General features: G+C 38.1%; 1 protein-coding gene across 11 annotated transcripts in view; it reads left to right on the top strand.

Annotated features, from left to right (window-relative positions):
* PPP2R2C (protein phosphatase 2 regulatory subunit Bgamma) overlaps positions 1–21,598 on the top strand; it is a 198,934-nt gene that overhangs the window by 85,985 nt on the left and 91,351 nt on the right. For 2 of the 11 annotated variants that reach the window (XM_068943411.1, XM_009686231.2), the window contains 2 exons: positions 12,478–12,628; positions 21,157–21,312. The exons of 4 other annotated variants lie outside the window; for them this stretch is intronic. In XM_068943411.1, coding sequence (XP_068799512.1) covers positions 21,300–21,312 — 13 coding nt within the window. In that variant the 5' untranslated portion in view covers positions 12,478–12,628; positions 21,157–21,299. Of the gene's footprint in view, positions 1–10,892; positions 11,005–12,477; positions 12,629–21,156; positions 21,313–21,598 lie in introns of those variants that run through there. 5 more of the 11 variants (XM_068943410.1, XM_009686228.2, XM_068943412.1 and 2 more) reach the window with 3 other exon arrangements.

Here is a 21,598-nt window from a genome sequence, read left to right as displayed (position 1 = left end):
TCTGAATTCGGGGACTTTCTCTGTGCTTCACCAGGCTTGGAAGAGATACTTGGTAGCTAGAGAATCTTTGACAAAAATGCTGGTGACAATACTACTCCTACTTCCATTTTATGTAGTTATGTTAATAACTGCAGGGAATCAGAATTGATAGGTAATAAAAAAGTTTCTTTTATGAGAAAGATGTACTAAAGAAGATACCAGCCTGATGATACAACAGGAAAAACTCTGGCTTTGGGAATAAAAATTCCCATTGACTTTGATAATGCAGAGCTTTAGCCGAATGTGTTTTCTGACTCTCTGCCATAAATCATGGTCAGATGTTTATCTTTCTTATTATTTATCCCGCAGTAGCCCTAAAAGTCACCAGGCACAGCTGGTTCTGTAAACGCACAAGGAGGAGGTGACTTCTGCCGAAGGAATGTTTGTCTGAAGTAGGAGGCGAGAGACAATGCATGGATCTATTAAAGCAGGGGGAACTTGAGGTCACGGTGACTGTGCTGGTCAGCGCAGGAAGCAGCTGTAATATGAACCTAGCTGCCAAGCGTCCTTATTTGACGATAATCCATTTGTTGCAGTGCCCTGAGGAATATAGCTTGTCGTAGCAAATCTCAAGAGTTGAAGTTAGATCAAGCAGATCATCTAGTTTATTCATAAACGCATTCTCCACGTTGCAAATATTCTCACGTTATCCTTAATCACTGTTTCCTGGCTGACACTGATGACACAGATCAGTTTTAACACTGTAATGGACTGAGCAACTGTACTGCATACGCACGGTTGTGTGACAGCCTGCCTGGAGACCTCGATGCTCCAGTGATGACCCCAATAACTTGAGATAAGGTAGAGAACTTTGCTGGTTACCAGTAAACTAAGAAAAATTTTTCTTCTCCTGATCCCTGGGATGCTGGTTCTCCCACCACCCATGCAGCAACATATGTGGAAACACGTTTGAAGGCTCCCCAACAATCTGATGAATAAATATATAGAAAACGATGGTAGGAAAAGCTTAGAGGAGTTCAGGTAGATGAGAGAGTCCTAAGTAATTTCATCTTAGTGTAAGTAGATTACTCATTCATTTCATCTATAAAAGATGTTTACTGTCAAAATTTTTAACTGTGTTGTGTAGTTTGGATGTGGTGCAGTAAGTCTGTAAACCAGGTCATGGGCACTAGACATGCCCTAGTAAGTGCTCTATTTCTCCATGAAACTCCCTTAGGTTAGGCAAAGAACTAGTAGCACAGGGGTCAGGAGAGAACAAAGTGGTTTCGGAAGTGGCTTGCAGTGAGGATATTAAGATACTTGCTTGTCCACTACCAGACGCCAGGCAGATTCTGTCTCGCTCTCTGTTTCTCTCATGGGATCCTGTACCGTAATTGATTCATAATTTATCTTCAGAAATTTTTAAGACTGTCACAGTTATTCCAAGCTAAACAGATTTTGAATCGTGTTCAGTTTATCTCAGCAACAGATTTCAAATATTATTAAACAATGAACACATCATTCATGAGAAAGGCAGGAATATTCACTCTTCTTGTAATCTTGTCTAAATTTTTTTTATTCCATATTTTTCAAAATAGTTTTATATCTTACTTATTAGGGAAATATTAGGATATCAGTAATGTATGCGTATTGCTATGAAATCGGATACAATGATATTGGGAATGTGATGTGCTCTAGTTTACTCTTATTTCATTTTTCACCTATGATGAAATGTAAAAATAAGAAATCAGAGCTTTACAAGCAGTGCCATAAATCAATACGTGTTCTGACCTGCAAAGCAAGTCATTTTTGTGAGGGCAAGCCTCTGTATTTATAATAAATCAAACCCTTTATCTGTTGAGCTTCCTGATTAAAGTAATTAGTCATTTATGCTGATACAAAGCTATCAGTGAATACATTGCTTTGTTTCACAAATATTGAATCTTAAACTGTTTTGTAAGGGTCATTGGTTATAATCGGCTGCACGTTGTAATGTAAATTTGTTGTGTTTTGTTGAGGGGGTATTGGTTTCCTCTAAGCTAGATTAATACACAAAGCAAGTCTCGTTCTGGAATTCGAACAAACTGCCTTTAAAGTCAGATTGGTGTCGCTATCTGAGAGATTTTTTTAGAGGCTGATTAAAAACAAACAATTTTTAGACTGTGACATGAAAACTAATTTTAAAAGCCAGATGTGACATAACAGATGGCGATAGGTAGGGAGTCTATATTAACTGATGCTTAGTACTTTGGAGTGTGCTTCAAAGTTTGTGAGTGCTGTTCAAGGCTTTCCAAATGACTGCCTCTCAGTAAGGCTTGCTGTGCTGGATTCCCCACGTTTGAAACTGCAGGGCTAATACCTTCCCATTTCCAAGAACTACTGTGAAGAGGTCTGGTTAATGCTGTTTGCAGAATCTTTGGGAACTAGGATAACACATGCTTTGTACCAGTAAAATACTATTTTTCATCTAAGTGACTTAAGTTTGGAATCTGAGTTCCTTTCTTCACGTGGGCATAAATGAAGGTCGTCGCTGTGTTACAAATCCTGCTCTTAGGCTATGGAAAAGCATGTGTGAAATCTGACTTCCCCTGGCTGTGCTTTAGCTCTTGGTAAGATTAGTGTGTTTTGGGGAAGGCTCACGCGCTGCTGTCTATTGTGAAAACATTCTGCGCGTCCAGCTTGTAATTAGTAATTTCTCCTCTATTTCCAGACATCAGTTCTGAACAATGAATACTTCACATCATTCCCACAAAAGTTCCCCTTAGCTGAGATAAATCCATAGGCTGGGAACAAAAGGCTGTGCTTCCTTGGAGAGTAGTCCAGAAGTCTTCTGAGTTGTTTTTCTGAAATTGCTTGGATAAGCCTGTGCTAGTAGGGTAGACCTAAGTAGGATAAGTCAAGTCATTTCATTTTAAGTTTAGCTTTCCTTTGATGGCATTTGTGGTTCCACCAGTACTGCTGTCCCAGACTGGGAGCTCCCAAGACGCCTGATGTTTGTGAGGTTTTCCAACACTGTTTGCAGCTGCAGGGAGGAAAAAAGATGAATCAGGTGCTGCCACTGCTTAAACTAACAGAGTTGAGTACGGTAGTTTCTGTAGCACGTTGGTTGCTCAGTATTGTTGCCCTTGGACTAGGGATGGTTAGACACAAGTAGCAGTGAGCCCTAAAGGGAAAACCTCCATTAGTAGTCAGAAAGCGTACAGCTGGCACTAACTCTGCCTTCGGTTCAATGCTAGAACTTTTCCAACCTGCCTTCGACAGCGGTCATCACTGATGTAGTTAAATACTTTCTACCAATTTGTTAAAGCAGATTTGAAAACTGCAGTATCAGAAGTACCATTGCTTTCTGGAGACTCTGCCATTTCACAAGTCAGTGTGGACATACTGCCCGGCGTCCTGAATTGAGAACACCTGGTATCTGTTTCTACCTTCTGGGTAACACTTAGAGAGTCACTTTACATCCTTTATTTGCCCCATTTTCCCTTTCTCTTAAAATGGAGGTTGCAAAAAGTATTGAGCTCTGTTGATTTTAAATGGTATAGGTAATATATATGGATATTATTCTCTCTTGTCAAGGTCAACAATTGTGGAAGGGTGGTGGTGTAGGTTTCTTTATTATTGTTTCTACAATTTTTGATTTGTGAAGGTGTCACTGGTGAAAACTAATTTTTACATAGACTTTTTCAAGGGGGATTATTTTGCTGGGTCTTCCAAAGACAGCCTCCAGGAATATCTCTGATTCGCAGTTTCACACACTACTGACAGAGGTACCTTCATACAGCTAGTGAAAGTTTGGCATCATAACTAATTAATCTTCCTTTACTAAATGAGATGACAGTTCTGGTTCTCTTGATATTAATAGCGTAACATTTACTAATTAAGAGCTGATCCTAACGTGTTGCAGGATCTTGTGAAAACACGGCATTAGAAAGGATCTAATCCTCTATTTTTAATACGACCAAAACTTCAATTATATTTAAAGAAAGCCATTTTCTTTCTCATTTGGTGTCTATGTAAAAATCCAATTCAAGGGTAATTATGAATCTCCAGATTCTTTCCTTTCATATTAGGTTACATCCTTTGACTTAAGGTTTAAAAAAAGGGACGTCTTCCCATGAGTATTTAGGTCACCTGCTGTGCAAACTAATAATGCCGTGCTAATCTGAAAAGGAGCGGCAGTCACGGTCGCATTTGAATTCCAGTGTAACAGGGAGACAATTAAGAGAGGGAAATTGGCAGAACTAGTGCTATTTTGTACTACTTAATTTTTAAAGTAATTGCCTGAATAAAATCTACAGTCAATCAAATACATCGTGAACGTAAGGTGTGTATCCATCGGGAATGGACAGGTTTGTGTCCAGAAAGTAAGTGATGTTCTGTGAAATATAATTGTAAAATATTGCATTAATAAAGTGACATTACTATAGATACTTTTTTCTTTTAGCTCATGCTCCTGTAAATAGTGCTATTGAAGTCAAATTTATTTTAGTAATGCTAGCGGAGAAATAAGTAGTAATACAGAGAGTGAGAATTTGAAGGGGTTCAGCTTAGGCAGAAAAGAGAAGAGAAGTTGTGAGTAAGTTAGTACCTGAACTCTGGAATTTTTTCCTTTTGTTACTGATGAAGCACTGAGCAATTTCACAAGGAAACTTAAACGTGCATTAGGGAAAGACTTTGCATATGATTGGACAAAGCAAATAGATTTTTTTTTTCTCAGAGATTCTGTATTTCTAAGCATTATCCATACTAAAATACCAGGCAGGCTACAAGAAGTTATCTCAAAAGATGAAACATTGTCATTGGAAAAGAAAATAGATATTCATGACTGTTCACCACCTGGGTATTAATGCAGCCAATTACTGTGCCCAGCCTTTCAAACATTATTCTGTTAGAGCAAGGAAAGAGCCAATATTGTATTTTGTATGACCTTTCTAATGCTATATATACACATATAGATTTGTGCTATTTGTCTCTTTGATTCACCAAATACTTCTTATTTGTGGCTCAAGGCATTTATTTATTGCAAGGCCTCAAGCTGTGGTAAGCAAGGTCATAGATTAAGAATTGATTTCCACAGTTGCTCTAGCATACAAAATAAATTTCTCTTGGTTGACTATAAAAACTACAGCTGGCCAAAAATTCAGCTTTCCAACATTGTCTTGAACATTAATATTAAAGCAAATGAGAAAATATTCTAAGTTTATATTGTATGCTTAATTTAGGCCTTCAGCTAAAACCTGAGAAAGGCAAATTGTTTTTACACTGCAAGCTTTGAAGTGTAACCATGCTATTACTGATCTGAGGCTTTTTCATTTTACTTGGGGGAGTTTTGTTATTTCTGTATGTCTCTCTTACTTTATTGCCAGATTTTCCTTACAGTTTTTGGCACATCATATTTTGATCAATATACTGATAAGTTCTTTGTTATTGTTATACTGGGATGCTATATTGCCTGGAATCATAGCTAATTACAGCAAGAATGTGGATTTCAAAATGAAATATCGTTTCCTTCTTTTAGAAATACAGTCTGGCTAGAAATAGAAAAGTCCTGCTATTCTACTATCTTTCTCACTAATGCGAAAGACAGGATTTTGTTACGCATAAGGAATATTTGGGCTGTAAACTGAAAAGTCAGCAAGATCAAGGAGAGGTGTTTTTTTTTAAGGTGTTCTTTGTATTATTTTTAAGGTGTTTTTGGTGTTTTTTTTTAAGGTGTATGTGTGTGTTGGTAGTGATGGTGGAGCTAGACCGTGATAATAGTGTGTGCACCAATGCTTTTGTGTGGTTGTCAAAGATCTATGACTCTTCCTTTCATGAATCTTCAATGAATCACACAGGTCCCTAGTAACTATATAAAACTTTGTAAGCTGTAAGCTGGCTTCTCAGGCACATCTTTAAAGAAAATATTTCTCATATAATCCGCTACCCTCCCTTTTTGAATTAGGATGCCTAGAGTAGAAATCTTTATATGTAGTGTAAGTTTGGGGGTCATAATCAACATCATTAGGTGGCTTTACAGCATTAACTTGGCCTCTGCTGTTCCTGTGAGTATCAGACGTACCCATCTGCAAAATTATTTTATTTGTCTGAGGTAACAGGAGTGTTGTGTTTGCTTGACTAGAATCCTCGGCTTGCAGCACACAGTTCATGCTATACCTGTTGCAGAGAGGCAGCTTGAACTAGTGGCGCTGCATGTAATCACAGAAAATGGACACTGAGATGGCATCTCTAAAATCAGCTACTTCTGAAGTTTTTCTCTGTTCTCTGCTCCTGTTGGTATTGTGCAGACTTCCGGAACAGATGTTCTGGAGTCTTTGTGTAATTTATTGAAGATTATTGTTCTCAGTTTTGTCTTGAATCATTTTAAAAACAGCAAGCTTTCCCGGTTACTCCACAGCAATGAACCGCAAGGAAAAGAATACAGTTTCAAATGTTTTATGATACTCTAACATGAGAATGAGACTGAGTTGCAAACCCTGGGAAACTGTAGAGACTGGTGCATGAAATAACTTTCTTCATAGTGGCCAGAATAAGTATGTAAAGAAAAACATCTAGAAAATAAAGTGCTTTGTCTGATGAGAGTGAGAAAACATTTTGGCAGGTATGCAGTTCTTTGCAAATCTTAACATTGTTAAGAACAAAGAAATGTACTGGAAAGTACCTCAGAGTTAGAGTTCACTATTTCTTCCAATTTAGATGGATATTCTGGAGAAATGAATGTGGAATGGAATTCATGTGTTCCCCTCTCTGAGCTGTATTTTGCAGTATCAGAATACATGGCTCTCATTTCGGGGTATTCCCAGCAAGCCACTTGGTTAGCACCTGCTCTTATTTTGCAAAAATCTTCAGGTTGCAACATCTTGGAGGCAAAGATGGACCTTACTTTGGGGTATTGTAAACTGAGCAGTTTGTCGGTGTTTAAGAATACCTGCATCCAGAAAGAACTTGGACTTGGTTGAGATTTCAGTGTGAAGATATCTTCAGAAATGCAAAATTTCTGTGAGGAAATAAGACAAATCCTCTCATCTCAGACGTCTCTGAATAATGAAACAGTCTCACTGAAAGCCTTGTTAGGAAGGAATTATGATTATCAAGTCTCATGGTCAGGTGGGCTTCTTGTTAGGCTATTACTGCAGATCTAACTAAAGCATGTTAGGACAAATTGCCTGACTGAATGGTAGATTTCCAACCGTTTCCAAAATGTGGATTTCTTTCATGAAAAGCACTTAAATATGTATAAAGAATCTTGGACTAATTCATTACCTTTGAATAAATGCCTAGCTGAGCAGGAGTCCTATCTGTGGGTGACTACCTGCTGATGTACAAGGCTGGTGTATCTCTTTGATAATTCATTGTAGATCCACCTAAAGGTATAGGAATAGATCTGGCTCTAGCCTCTTGTGTATTGATGCAGGAGTAGTACAGATTGGATATCCCAGATTATTGTTTTTCCCCCCCTCTCCCCCCCCCTCGCCCCTCTCGTTCCCTTTTTTCTTTCTTTCTTCTTCAAGAGCAAGTAGATGGAAGAACCTACCCATCAGTTTTATTCTGATCTTATGATGAGGTTGGTATAAGAACACAGTAGTGATAATATTCTGGTATTCTGTTACTACTTTTAAATTCTCCTTGATATCAGTTGTCTTCCTAAAAACTGCAAAGTCACCTGCAAAGTCCTCAGTTACCTACTTCTCATGTCCAGTGTGTTCTTCACAAGCAACCATTCTCCAATGACAGCTAATGCAAAATATTGAAGAATGGCATTTCTAACACACAGAACATAAAGGGCTGGTGACCAGGGAGAGGGAAGCAGTCGTGCTGTTTGTGCCCTGTGCAAGATGGTCTGAAGAGAAGAAAAGCATGAGGGGGTGTGAATGCTTTCATGTGTAGACCATCTGAAAAGACCCTCTGGGATTTATCGCGAGCCATTGGGGATGTCTAGGGAAGTTCTCTTATCTCCAGCATAGAAGTTTGGACCTGGGTAGGAATCTATTGTGAACAATGCTTATATCTGGAAAAGTATGCCCACGATATTTGTTTGCGGACTGTTATAGTCCTTATTTTAGCGGATAAGCGTGCTACCGTGGTCACTCTGGCCTTCCTTTGGTATTCTATCTGTGGCATATTTGCTATCTGAGCAGGTGATGCAAAATCTGCTAAACTCTGTAAGGATCTTTTGGACTTTAAGTGGAGAGTTGAACATGTAAAGTTCCCTGAAGGTTTCAAGTGCATAAATGTAAACATACATATAATTTTGTATCGTACTTGATTTTTGTGACACGATTTGTGCTTTTTCGGATATTGTTATCAAAGTGTACCTATATCCCAATGGTAGTACTCTGTTCCTTTAGTGGGCATTAATGTCTGAATTCTCCAAGATCCAGTATCTGCAGCCAAAGGGCTGATCAGATCATTTCAAAAATATCATTCAAAAATGACCATAGTCATTTGCATTTGATTAGGCTTTTCTCAGGCTCAGGCAGCTCAAAAAGAGCAGAGATCAGCTGTCTATCTGTGGCTGAAAATCCTTCTAGTTTGTGGGACTTCAGAGCCAATAAACAGATAGCATGTGCAACTTCTGTGTGCCTTGCTGTACAGCACCCGGTGTTAGACACTGGGCTGGAGAAGACAAAAAATGAGCAAAAAACCTTAATCTGTGGCTCTCCGTACTGATCTACACATGCCTTTGGGAAAATAACTACTTGGGACATCTTTAAAACAGTAGTAAGGCTTCTTTAACCTCTCTGAGCAAAAAATACAATAAAATAAAAAATCTTGCAAATAGATTGCTTACCCATTCTTGACTTCATCCTCCCGGTGCCCTCTACCTTGCTCTGTCAGGGATGGTTCTGTGGACTACGTTTAGGCAGATGTTGTGAACATCTGGTCTTGCTGAGACTGTTCCCTGAGCCTCCTTTTGCGTGTTTTACCCTCAGCACCAGGAACAACTTCCTCAATAACTGACAAAGACTTTGGATTACAAAATTTAAGCAAATGTTATTTTTCTTTGTTTTCATTATATCGCTGTCTTCAAGGAGCAGATGTAAGCACCAATGATGGTTTAGCCAAGATGGCTTTTCCCCTGGTGTGATGGTGGAGGGATGTATCTGTTACGTGGTGTGAGCAAGGGGAAGGATTTGGATGAGTAAGAAGTAAATGCTATCAAAAAATGAAACTGTAGGAGCAAAGGAGTAATCTGCTGGCACTGTAGGTTTTAAATCCTCTGCAGTTTCAAAACTATCAAACTCATCAGTGCATCCTGTCTGTTTTGTACCAGCTCCATTCATTATTCATTCTTCGCTGCTGCTGTTGTGGAATTTTTCCTTTGTGATAAGGCTATCTTTGAATGTTTCAGGTTTTTTGCTCTCAAATAGAAGGGGTGTAAACTAAGGGCCAACACAGCCAAGTGTGAAGCATCGCACCTCAGTGTGTTTTCCCCTGCTGCTGTGATTACATTTGAGCAACTGTAGATTTCAGTACTGCTGCATCATTCTGCTTTCAATTTTTAATTAAAAAGTTCTCATAGCCAGGGAACAGAACAATAGCGGTTTTTGTATTCTCTCCATCCCTCCCCCCAGTACGATTTAACTGTGAGTGAAATGCTATTAAAAGCAACAATTGTGCGGATGCCAAGTGGGAAGGCACAGCAAGCATGAAATAAAGAAGGAGCAATTAATTTATTTCAGAAGGAATAAATGTAAAATAATAAATCATTTTAAACAGATTTTTTTTGTTTCTCCTTTTTTTAATCTCATTTTTCTTCCATAAAAGAATAGTAATAATTTTCCAACTAGGTGAAGATGATTTTGATTACAGTTTGTCTCAGTAACCTTATACTAAATAATCAACCCTATGCAATGAATGTCTTGACACTTACTACTCTGTACACTTACAGGTTTTGATAAAGGCGTGCAGACTTCATTTAGTCCATTACTACAATGCAAAGTGAGACACTGCATGGAGTTTTCACAAGGACACACATTTTCATATGCACATAGATAAACACAGTAAGTTTTGTAACACCTCTGTCTAAGCAGGCATAGAAATAAGTATTAATGCTGGATACAGGAAAATTTTTCTGCAGATACATAGGCATAAGGCCTGAATAAAAATGCAGTGTTTAGTTTTTAGATGCTGAACGATGTCCGTTGGTCAGCAGTAACTCTATACAAATTCTTTATCTATATCACTGTGCCGGAGGACTGTTGCATTCGTCATAAAACCTGGGATTGGCAGTGAGAAGATCTGAGCAGAATAAGAAGACTTTTTCAAAATGAAACTTGCAAGAAAAGTTATTTCATTTGAAAGCCCTTCTCAAATTCACCTTCTCAATTTCACCTTCTCAAATTATGGTAATTTGGTCATCTGACCTAATTGTCTTGTAAAAATAGTAGTAAATCCTGTAACAGCTACAGAGCTTTCTTGACCATGGGAATGCAGGACTCATTGCTTGATGGCATTTGCTTTTATAAACAAGAACTATAATAGTTAATGTTCTTGTGAATATCCTAGATCAAGATGTGAAACCTGCATATTTCAAGTGTGAGTATTCAGCTGGAGCTTGATACTCTAGCCACGGGGTTCCAGTTATTTATTTGGTAAGTATGCTCATATTTTGTGAAGTGGAATGTATGGATTTTTTTATTTTTTATTTTTTTACCAAACTAAAATTTTTGCAATGGATACTTCATCAGTAAGAATCAGCATTACGTCAAGGATCCTTCCTCAGTCTGCAGTCTTTAGCAAATTACAGTAGCATGCCTTCTGAAAAACTGACTGTTGATTCAGAATAACACCTTGAATCACTGATATGAGTTTAAGGGGAGGCCTCAGCAGTATAAGATGGCTACGCTACCATTTCACTCCATGGAAAGTCTGCTCGGTGTTTTGCAGTGCCATGCATGCTCTGTTACATGGCATACACCTGCACTGGCTCAACCAGCGGAAAATGGACAAATACATGCAGATGCTGAGAGAGATGCTTGAAGAAGTTGAAGATGTAGAGGTCATCTGATATGAAGCTTCTAGGTATGCCCTTCTTTTTATCAACAAAATGACATAATGCCTAAACTATTCGTTTTCTATTACCAGATGTGTGAATAGATGTGTTTTTAATCTTTACTGCTTTCTTGTTGGTAGGAAGTTGGAAGAAGGGAGATGAAAAGAACAAAACGTATAGGGCAGTTTTTGTTAATACATTTTTTTTTTTCCTTTTCTGCCTTCTCAATAAATGCTGTGGCATGGGACCATTTGAATGTAGTTCTAATGACATGAAAAAGCAAAAGCGAAAGCCACAGATTTGCAAATAAAAATTTGTTGGTATTTGCTCATTTGAACCTGGCAAGGAGACAGCCAATACATTGCTCCATAACTACCTGTAACTTATTCATGGTACCTGAACTATGTTTTGTAAATCACATCATTCATGTATTTGATCACGATTCTCTCATCATGTTTTGTGTTCATGGCCTGTCCCGGTTCATTTGTGGCAGAGGCAGGCCTCTGTGCTCCTTTCGGATGGGTTTTGATTTCTGTTTTCCTTTGTTTTAAAAACTAATCAGATTGCAAATCTTACATGTGGGGATGAGAGGTGGAGCTCATTCTTGCTTTGCTGTCTGGGTCATGAGCATCTGATGCGTGACAGTTCTTTGCTTCCTTCAAAACTACTCTAGTAACTCCATGCTTTTCTGATTGCTTTTGTCTCTTCCACTCAAAGGCACTGATGCGTGGATGTTTCCTGACTCATTAGTACTTTTTTTTTTTTAATTCATTGAGAGTTATTTCTCTTTTATGCAAAAAGAGAAGGAGGTGGTAAAAAAACAGCTATACTGGAGCAGAGTAATAGAAAGGCAAGTAGTTATTCAGGCTCAATTTAGGGAAAAGAGATTTTGCTTCCTTATTGTCTTTCTCTTAAATACACTACAGGTTTTGTTTGTTCTTTTCTCTGCACCCATCTTTATACTTTTCTTTACACCCATCTGCGAATTAAGTCCATTGCTAAATTGAGATGCTCTCTCTACCTAACCTTATAGTGATCCTAAGAGTAGGCTTAAGAAAGCCAACCCACATGATCTGTGTGCTTTTGGACTGTGTTGCTGTTTGCAACGTGAATGTAATGTGGGCTCAGAGCATCCACAGTGCGCCAAAGAAAAGCTAATCCTGTGGATGGGTGGTAAATTGCTCCATTTTGCCCACTCCTAGTTCTTTCAGGCCATCACAGTTCTGGAAATTGGGTTGATGCAACCTCCTTATGTGGGATGGAGGGTTTGTACTGTGAATGGTGGTTGAATCTACCAGTAAAAAGGAGCTCAGCTATCCACTGGAAAAAGGCAGTATAGCTATAACCCAAGTGGTCCGAGATAAGAAGCTGAGATACTAGATGTGGAACTAATTGACATACAGCATTGAAAAGTAAGGGGCTTAAGGGAGAAAATAAAACAAGCTCTACTGTGTTTAACAGAAGTGGATCAATGGCTTTGTTTTTATGTTTTTGTTTGAAAGATACCACTTGCTGGCTGCAGAGTGGGTGGATTCTGCTTCCTGCTGGAGCCTGAGCAAATCACTCGTGGGAGAGCTTGCTTTCTGCTGGGTCCTGCAGACAACATGGAAGGGGAGAGCATCTATGAGGTTGATTCTGGAGATGGGCTTGGAGGTAAGGTGTCTATCGCTTATTTTTGTTTTCACCCCAGATGGCTGTTTGAAGGGAGCCCTTATGACAATGGACTACAGAAGCCACAAAAAGCAAATGTGATACAGATGTCTACAATTCGCTGATTGTATCATGTCACTTTTCAAGAAGTGAATAAAGGTGTTTTTGAAAATGGTTGTCTCCTAGAGGAAGTGGCATGCCTAGACGGTGCATGTACTAAATATTGTTACTTAGAGTCCGAGATTTCCCGAATATGATGCAAACCCTAAATACTTGCAAATAAAAGTAAAGACATGTAGCCTTTTCTCTCTTTCTTTGTTTCTCTTCTTTTCTTGTCTCTCACCTGCTGAGTAACTCTGTTGCACATGCCATCTGTTTTGTTTTCTTTTTTTTAGCTGGAGTATAGAAAACTGCATGAAATGGCACTGACTCTGTCTTCTGTACTAGCGGCACAAATATAGAGGGAGATTTTTGTTGGAATTAAAAAAGAAGTTCTTGTTCTGTTTCTCACTTAGCCGCTGATACTATGGGTGTCCTTGGGCAAGTCGGCTAACTTCACTGCTCTGGTTTATCATCTTCATAATGGGGTTAAGAACTTCTCAGAGAAGGTAATATTACGTACTTCTAGAGGGGATGCTATTTCTTTATAACACAGGGACTTTGGCAGAGGTTTCACATAGATGGCACAGCTTTTGCAGCCATTTTTTCCCATCTCTTTAAATTCCTCATTTAACCCTGCTTCTTCTGAGATTAAATGGGCAAAGACCCAGTTTGCAGAGCATCTTGAACTGCCTAGGTCAGCTCACTTGTGAATATGGAAGTCTAACTCTAGGAGAGAACGAGGTTCTACTTATGCATGTAAAACAACATTTTAATAATATGAGTTGTGCACTTCTGTTTGATGGTTTATATGTTTTACTGGATCATTGTAACCAGGCAGGTTGTTTTGTTGGTTGAGTATACCGTGCTTGTACTGAGATGCCCCCTTTTATGATTAATGCTTTTTTGGGGCACCATTTGTATCAGCAGTTCCACATACTAAGAGGAACAGGTCCTTCTGTCTTAACAGTGAGTTTCCTTCTCATTAATGAACTGCTTTCAGATATTCCTCTGTTGGGCTTGCATGTAGATATGTATCCTTAAAAAGTTTAATTTTTTTTGACAAGAAAAAGGAAGGTTGTGGTTACTTTTAAAATTCTTAATAGAGCTGTCCATAAAATACGTATAATATATTGTAATAAATTTCATAACAAGAGCAGTATAAATATTTATGCTCAAACAGTTCCCTTCTGTCAGGTGGATGAAGGGTAATAGAGTAGAAGCGCTCTCTTTTCTGACTTTCTGAGCTTTCTTCCTGCCCTCTCCCAAATAGTTCTTGAAACACTGCAACTGGAGTCATTATCCTGACCCGTTATTGATCAGCTTAATTTTTCATTTTGCATCCTGTCTCAGGGTCTAGTTTGGTCCTTACCATTGTGTCCTTCAGTCAGTGAATCTCTGCTGTGGTACTGTATCTTCATTACTTTTTCGATACCACTCTGAGCATGGGAAAATTCTTTCAGAGCTCATATCGAAGACAGTTTTTTATCCTAGCTCTCCTGCAGTTTGACCTTTGTTGTTATAATAAGTTATTGTCCTTGATTTACATTTTGTAATTTGTGTAAGAAAGAGAGAGAGAGTGAGTGCGTGTGTAAGTATGCAGGATGGATGTTGGGAAGCATGCTTCTGGCCTGTTCTCCTGCTTTTGCATTCCATAAATTTCATGGAATCACTGTTATGACATCAATATCTGATCTTGTATGTTATAGGGCCATATTTACAGCAACATGTCAGTTTCTCCAGTATACGCATATAAGGCACATTTTCGGAGAAAGAGGGCTTGGACAAGTAGTGCTAACCCCAGAGTACCATTTGAAATGTTTCACAAAACAGATGACGTCGTTTCTGTATGCGAATTGCTGGAATAGGAGCTCAAGTAAAAATTGTCCCTGCTTCATCTCTTAGAAATAAAACAAAGGTATAGCAAAACAACACCAAACAGAAATTCCCATTCTGAAAGCATGAGGCGTGGGCAAAGGTTATTGCCTTCTGTTATGATCAGCCCATCAAACATTCTGACCTGATAAAGAAGGAAAGCATTGGGTAGTCTGGTGTTTTTAAAGTCTAAGTCTAAAACTTAGAATGTGGCTTTGCCAAGTTCCCCGGATTCTCTTTGCTCTCCTTTTCCTATTTCTACTTGAGATACCAAAATGACAAGTATATCCTGCTTATGGAGCCAAACTGGGAGATTCTGCACTGTTTTACAGAATGTGAACTAATTAAAAATGTAATTTTAAAGTAAAGCGCTAATCTTCCATTTTTGAAAGACAAAGGATGTCCTTTATTAAGGAACATGCATACTTGCTGAGATGGATACATAATTCTTACTGGTGTATAACAAGTGTATATATACACCATGTATAGAGAAATTAACTTTGAGGTATGTGCGTATTGAGTACGTGTGTGTGTTTATACTTAGGCAAATATAATATCTGAATTATGATATATCAGAATCTGAGACAAAATAGAAGTGTGCCCATTTTCAGTGACATGAGTAGAATGTGTCAGACAATTTACTAGTATGATGAAATCACCTCCAAAAAAAGAGATATATTTTGTTAATTCAAGTTGTGTGGTCTGTGATGGAAGTGTTTGCTGTGACCATAAACTCACTGTGAAACTGCCTTATCGTGAAGGGCAAAAGAGCTCAAGAATTTTGTGGCCAATTCTTGTTAGATCCAAAATATTAAAAAAATTAACTTTATTGTTCATTATTTCATTCATAGGGTCAGGCCAATATTTTGAGATTTGGGAACCTGAAGTAAGACCTTCCTTCCTCTGTCTCCCCCATCAAACCCACATTTAGACTACCAGCAAGTCTTTGGATTTTCATAAGTGTGCGTGACTTATAGCACTCCTTAATGTCACTAAGAGGTCAGAAGGAATGTTACTTGTCAAGGTCAAGTAGCTTAATTTGATACTGTAGAATGAAGAACTTAACTCATATTTCTTTAGCTTCAAAATTAGTCCTAACATTAAAAGCAGTTTAGATGGTTTTACTGCTTGTTTTATACTTGGTCCTCTTGACTTGATATGTCACTTCATAGGAGGTTTTTGGATTCCACCTTTAATGGATGTCCAGAGAATGACAAATCTGTTTTTCTGCTGTCCTGTGAAGCCAACCACAGTGCAAGTCCTTGAAGTCCTTAGTATGCAGTGGAATAGTATCTCTGTACAAGCCATCCCAAACATGGTGGAGAAGAGATTGGACCGTTAATTCTTCACTGTGCAATGCAGCGCCCCCCCAGGACAGATGGGGACATGTTCTTCAAAGCAGACTTGAGAGTTATATTTTTCAGCTCCGTGGGAGAGCATTGTGCTTTCCGGAAACACAAGGACTCTTAGTGTTATCCTAGAGCAATGTGGCTCTTCTAGTGTATTCCTTGTAGACCTGATGAAGTCCTTAGAGATTGTCTTTGCTAATATTTTGGCTACTTTAACATGCCACTGACTTGGCCAATGAAATATTAAATATTTTTTGAGATGTTTCTTTAGGAACTTTTAATGCTTTTTTTTTTAAACCATGGAGTGATATAATTATTAATTAAAACGGAAGATCAAGCTCTATTATTTTTCAGTTGTTTCTATAACTTGTTTTTGCAACATCTAATCCTGTTTGTTTTTGCAAAGAGTCTGCATTGTTTATATATATACACACATATGCAGAGTCAATACTGTAGCACAGATTTTTTCTTGTTCACTTAACTATATTTTAATAACAATCTGAAGATTTGCTGCTGCCCTTTACAATCAAAAGGTATTATGAGGGAAAGACTGGATAGGAGTTAAGCAACTTTTTTGTAACTTTGTTGAACTGTTAATCTTACACCGGATCTGCTTTTGGCCTAGCATCTTCACCTTGTAGCTCTTGTTTAAATAAAAAATCCTTACTGCATGTTAGCAAGGTTGCAAGTCAGTTGCTATGGTAGTCAGCTTTTTTTAACCAATCGGCTTGCTTTTTTGATGTTTCAGCCCAGAATAAGAGATCGGTCACACAGCACTAGAGCTGTAATCAAAAGAGCAGCTGTTGTTGGCTTGAAAATCTGCAGAGGTTGGGAGAACAACAGAATTCACATTTTAAGAAAATATTTATGGCAGTCAGTGTAAATTGTATGTGCTGTAGTCTTTAAGTAAATGCAGTAATAGTGGCCATAGCAATAGTAAATTTTCAGGACGATGATAAAAATTGAAGCAGTGAACTAAATTCTCTGTTTGCTTTATCATCTCAAAGGCTCCAGTAATGTCTGGCTAAAAAATTATCAAGTATTTTTATCCTGTGACCTGTTTTGGTTGTACTGCAGCACATAGTCCTCACTTGTCTTTCATTATGTTACTAAATGGTATTATATTTTTGACAGAATATTACTTGCTAGTGGTAGCTTACCAGATTGTGCTGCTTGCCATCTCAATTTTACCCTTTGGCTAATCAGAAAATTCTGGAAGACTGTTAGCTAATGCCAAAATACTTTTAAAGTCCTAATAGTGCTGATGGGTAGCTGCAATAATAAAAGAAAGGCGAGGTATTTAGACAGGTAACATCTTCTGTTAAGACAACAAAAAAAGAGAGGGGGCTTCTGAGGACAAAGCCTCTACAGGTTTTCAGAAGGTCTTGTGTTCTTGAAGATACGCTTGTTCTCCTCTCCACCCTGGCTGCCACTGTGCCACCAGGTCTAACAAAAGATATTGCTTCTTCCATACAAGCTTTCTGTAGTCATGGCTTTACCACAAATAAACCTCCTTCATTTCAGTTTAGAAATCACTGCTTGTAAAAGGCAATGCTAGATAATAAAGGATAGGATTTCAAAAGCTTAGTCTGTGCACCTAGTAGCAGTGAGTATGTGAAAAAGTATATTTGAATTGGGAAATAACTAGACAAAGATTTACTCTAGGAATGCTTTTTGTCTGTGTACTCCGTGCAATACACTGGCACAATCCTCTCCCAGTTGATCGCATGATCTTCTCCAGAAGCCTTTGCTTATTGTTCGCAGAAGTGTCGTGAGAGCTTGCCTTTTCATTTGCAATGCCCTTATGGGTGGTACCCCTTCTCTTTTGCCATGGGAGCGATAAGGACCTGCGGTGGACTAAAATGCTGGTAGTGAAAAGTGATTCTTATGCTCTCACTGAATATGAACAAAACTACCTCGTAGTTATCAAGGATTTGGCTGAGAATAATAACTGGGTGATGAAGTTGAATCTTGGAGAGGCTTGAATTGATGCTGGCAAAGAGCATGAACCTGGTGAAGCCTTTCTCCCTCTGTAGTAGCTCCACTATAGTGTTTGGATTCCTTGCTACCACGTAACATCCACATAAACCTCAACATGCTGTGTACACGCCACCGACACAGTGAAGCAGTTAGCTGTGATATTCAGGAGTTGCAGGTTTCTAAGTATATGGTACATGACTTTGCAACAGATGAAGAGGACAATGAGTGTCAGCTTATTTCAAACAGAATGAAAAATCCATCTTCTAAGATAGTATGAAGAAAAAAATGGAACAGAGCAGCAAAGACAGGAAGAGTAAAACTCTTCCTTGTTTACAGGAAGCTGTAAGCCTTAATATATTGCACTGGGATTTCTGCTTCCTAATAAGTGGAACACGGAGTGCTCCCTATTGACTATTTAGCTTAAAGAGGCTAAATTCTTTTTAGGTCAGTCGTAATTTTTATTTACGTCAAATCCATGCTTTAAACATACACCCATGGGACAAACTCCCACTTCTTTCAGTACAGTGAAGACCCTAGAAGAATCTGCATGGATCAAGAGATCTTTGTGTGGAGTTTTTTTGATTTTGGATGGCCAGATTTAATGCATGTAGTGTTTCACATGTCTTAGTTGTCACTGGATATCTTAGCACATAATAATGATGCTTCCAAGAGGTATAGTTTTTAAGTGTATCTACATTTGCAGTCAGTGAATTTTAATGGTACAGTTCACTGATCTTTTATCTCCTGGTGTTTTCAGATGAGCTGTTTACTAGTGTCCTTTCCATTATTTTTAAGAGTTATATATGAAGTTAAAAGACCTGTCCTAATGGCCAGCAGTACAGCATAGCACATAGTTTTGCAGTATAGTAAATGTGGGCTATTTTACATTGGTTCTTATCTCTATCTAGAAATAAATTTGTAATCACAGGAGGGAGAGCAAAGAATGAGAGTTGTTCTTATCAGACAGAGCATTTTGGTGGATTGTATTCAAAATGTATACAGAACAGTGCTGAAAAGTAATGCTAGTTTGTTACACTGCGGATATTAAAATACCGCGGAAAGCATCTTGATAATGATTATGAAATTGAAATCATCATAAGCACATTGCCAATATTCTTCAAGGGATGATTAATATCTTTGGTCCAGGATTTCACTCGGTGACTGGAATGTAGTGTATTGGAGTCTATTAAGGGGTGAAGATTTCAAATATAAAAGTGGAAAACCTCAACAAATGTATTGCAGTGAAATTACAGAAGTATAACTGAAAAAGATCTTGCATAGTTGCTTGCTATGTGATAGTGGACAAGAATATTCAAGGACTTGAAAGTATTTTCTGCAGTGACCATTGCATGTTAATACCTTTGCAAGAAATTCTATGGAAGATGTTAATTTTAGTAGCTATTGATTTCACATCTTAAGTACTTTAGATATATTCCTATGGGCTTTCATTTAGAAATTTGATTAATAATTGCCCTTGTCTGCTCGCCACCTATCTTGTAAGGCAAGTCATGAGGGATGGGATTTCATTTACCAGTCTGTCTTTTTAAGGAACATGCAGTATAGGAGATGGGAAGTGTACTTTACTTTGGTTATGTAAAGAACACTGGGTGCACTGATCTTTCATTCTAAGAGACAGTTTGATGTATGTCCTTTTTTCTTTTTTCTTTTCTTTTCTTTTCTTTTCTTTTCTTTTCTTTTCTTTTCTTTTCTTTTCTTTTCTTTTCTTTTCTTTTCTTTTCTTTTCTTTTCTTTTCTTTTCTTTTCTTTTCTTTTCTTTTCTTTTCTTTTTTCTTTTTTACCTTTCACATATTGTATACACAAAATTTTTCATTACTCTTACTGGATCTATTTTAGTAGTGATATATACCACTCCCCTACTGGTGTAAATTATCATAGCTCTGCTGCTTTTGGAAATGATAAGAGTTATGATGGTCTACATACGCAGAGGACTTGCCCCATTTCCATTGCAAGAATACTGTGGGTTTGAGTCAAAGTACTCACGGTTTATTCAAAGTACTGCTTTTAATGGTACAAAAAGTAGAAAGAAAACTCTTATTTCATGAGTAAGCTATGTTCAGGCACACACCTGAGTGACGTAAGTTGAACAGGTTGTCTGGACTGGACTCTCATAATGACAAATGCCTTTGTAAAGAAGACTGCTTTGATACAGCACTTCATCTTACTGAATTTCAAAGCTCTGCGAATTTAAATATAAGCATGTGTAAATAAGCACTGAAATCATCCTAGCATGGATAATACATTTCTTTTTTTTCCTTATTCAGTACTTGCATTTATTTACTTTCCAATGTATCTCCCTCTAAAAAAAAAAAAAAAGAAAGGTATTTGAAGAAAAGTAAAAAATACAAATTAAAATGGAGAGTATATTTCCATAAGCATCTGTAAGGTTGTTCTCTGTGATGCTAAATGGACCTGATAGTATTGTTGGGATGAGGAGCTGATATTTGGGGCTGCTCTGCCTTGAATATCAATATTAATATAAAATGGGTTCCTTAACCTCACCTGCTTATGTTCTGAACACAGAGATACAGGTTGTTCTCTGAAGCAGAGCATTTTACTTGTGTGCTTGTGTGATTTTTTTTTTCCTTATCACTTTTTCTTTTGTTAACAGATCCCAAATTCCATTCAAAATGAAAGAGCACCTGTTCTCTAGATCCTGTAGACTGATGTTCTGGGGTCTATTTTCAATTTATTGACTGAAGTAGTTAATGCTTCTTAAAACCCTGCTTCAGCAGTCATTTCTGTTGAACTGTTCTTGATAAAGAGTAAACTGATTAATCTGAGTTGACTCCCCTTGATAGCTATATGAAGGGTTTCACACTAAGCAATTTCAAGGTACTTAATTATTTTGCTGACTTAGATCAGGACTGAGCTCTCAGCACCTCCCTGGTAATTCTAGAAATACTCTCTAGTCCTGTAGGGTTAGGAGGATGAGAGGGGAAACTCTCCTGAGTTTCAGCTAATGACTCACTGGTGGAAGTGAGTATAGAAGCTGGAGAGATCTGGGCTACAGCCTGTGATTTCCTTTCTTGTCCTGTAAGCCTGGGAAAACTCCGTTAAGGAATTATTTTTCTGTTATTGAAAGTGATTGGGAGAACAAGGTGCCTGCATTGCTTACAGGTCAACAGTTTTGTTCCTGATTGAAAAATTATCCTTAGATGAGGAAAGTTTTCACCTTTTTTTTTTGTCTTGAATTTCTTTGTTTTTTAGGGAAAGCTGTAAGGAAGCTTGTGCGCAAGGCGACTCTGGTGGCATCTAGAATCCTCAGATTTCCTTGACTGAATCCATCTGGTTTTAGCCCTAAATATAGTAGACAAGCTGCACTGCTTGCACTGATAAATTATATCTTCCAAATGATAGACCAAGGTACAGTCATGTATACTAACCTTTTTTGATCTCGTTTGACTCTTGATTCTGTTGCTTTTTGAGTAGTTGTGACCGTATGGTTTGTCCCCATTGTTGTGGGCTATCTTTTCACTATCTGTCCCTTAGTAAAAGCACTCAAAAAAGTTAATTGAAAGAGACTCCTGGCCTGGCTCTGGCATATGATGTTGCCAGCTCCTTGCAAGTTTGCAGCTTGGTGGGGAACTTACCCACTCCTGAGATTTAAAAACTTGTCTTCAGTGGCCAGAGCGCAGTGGGACTGCTGGCA

The sequence above is a fragment of the Struthio camelus genome, chromosome 4, assembly GCF_040807025.1.
Source record: "Struthio camelus isolate bStrCam1 chromosome 4, bStrCam1.hap1, whole genome shotgun sequence".
NCBI lineage: Eukaryota > Metazoa > Chordata > Aves > Struthioniformes > Struthionidae > Struthio > Struthio camelus.
Note: the sequence above shows the minus strand (reverse complement) of the source record. Positions and strands in the feature narration are given on the sequence as shown.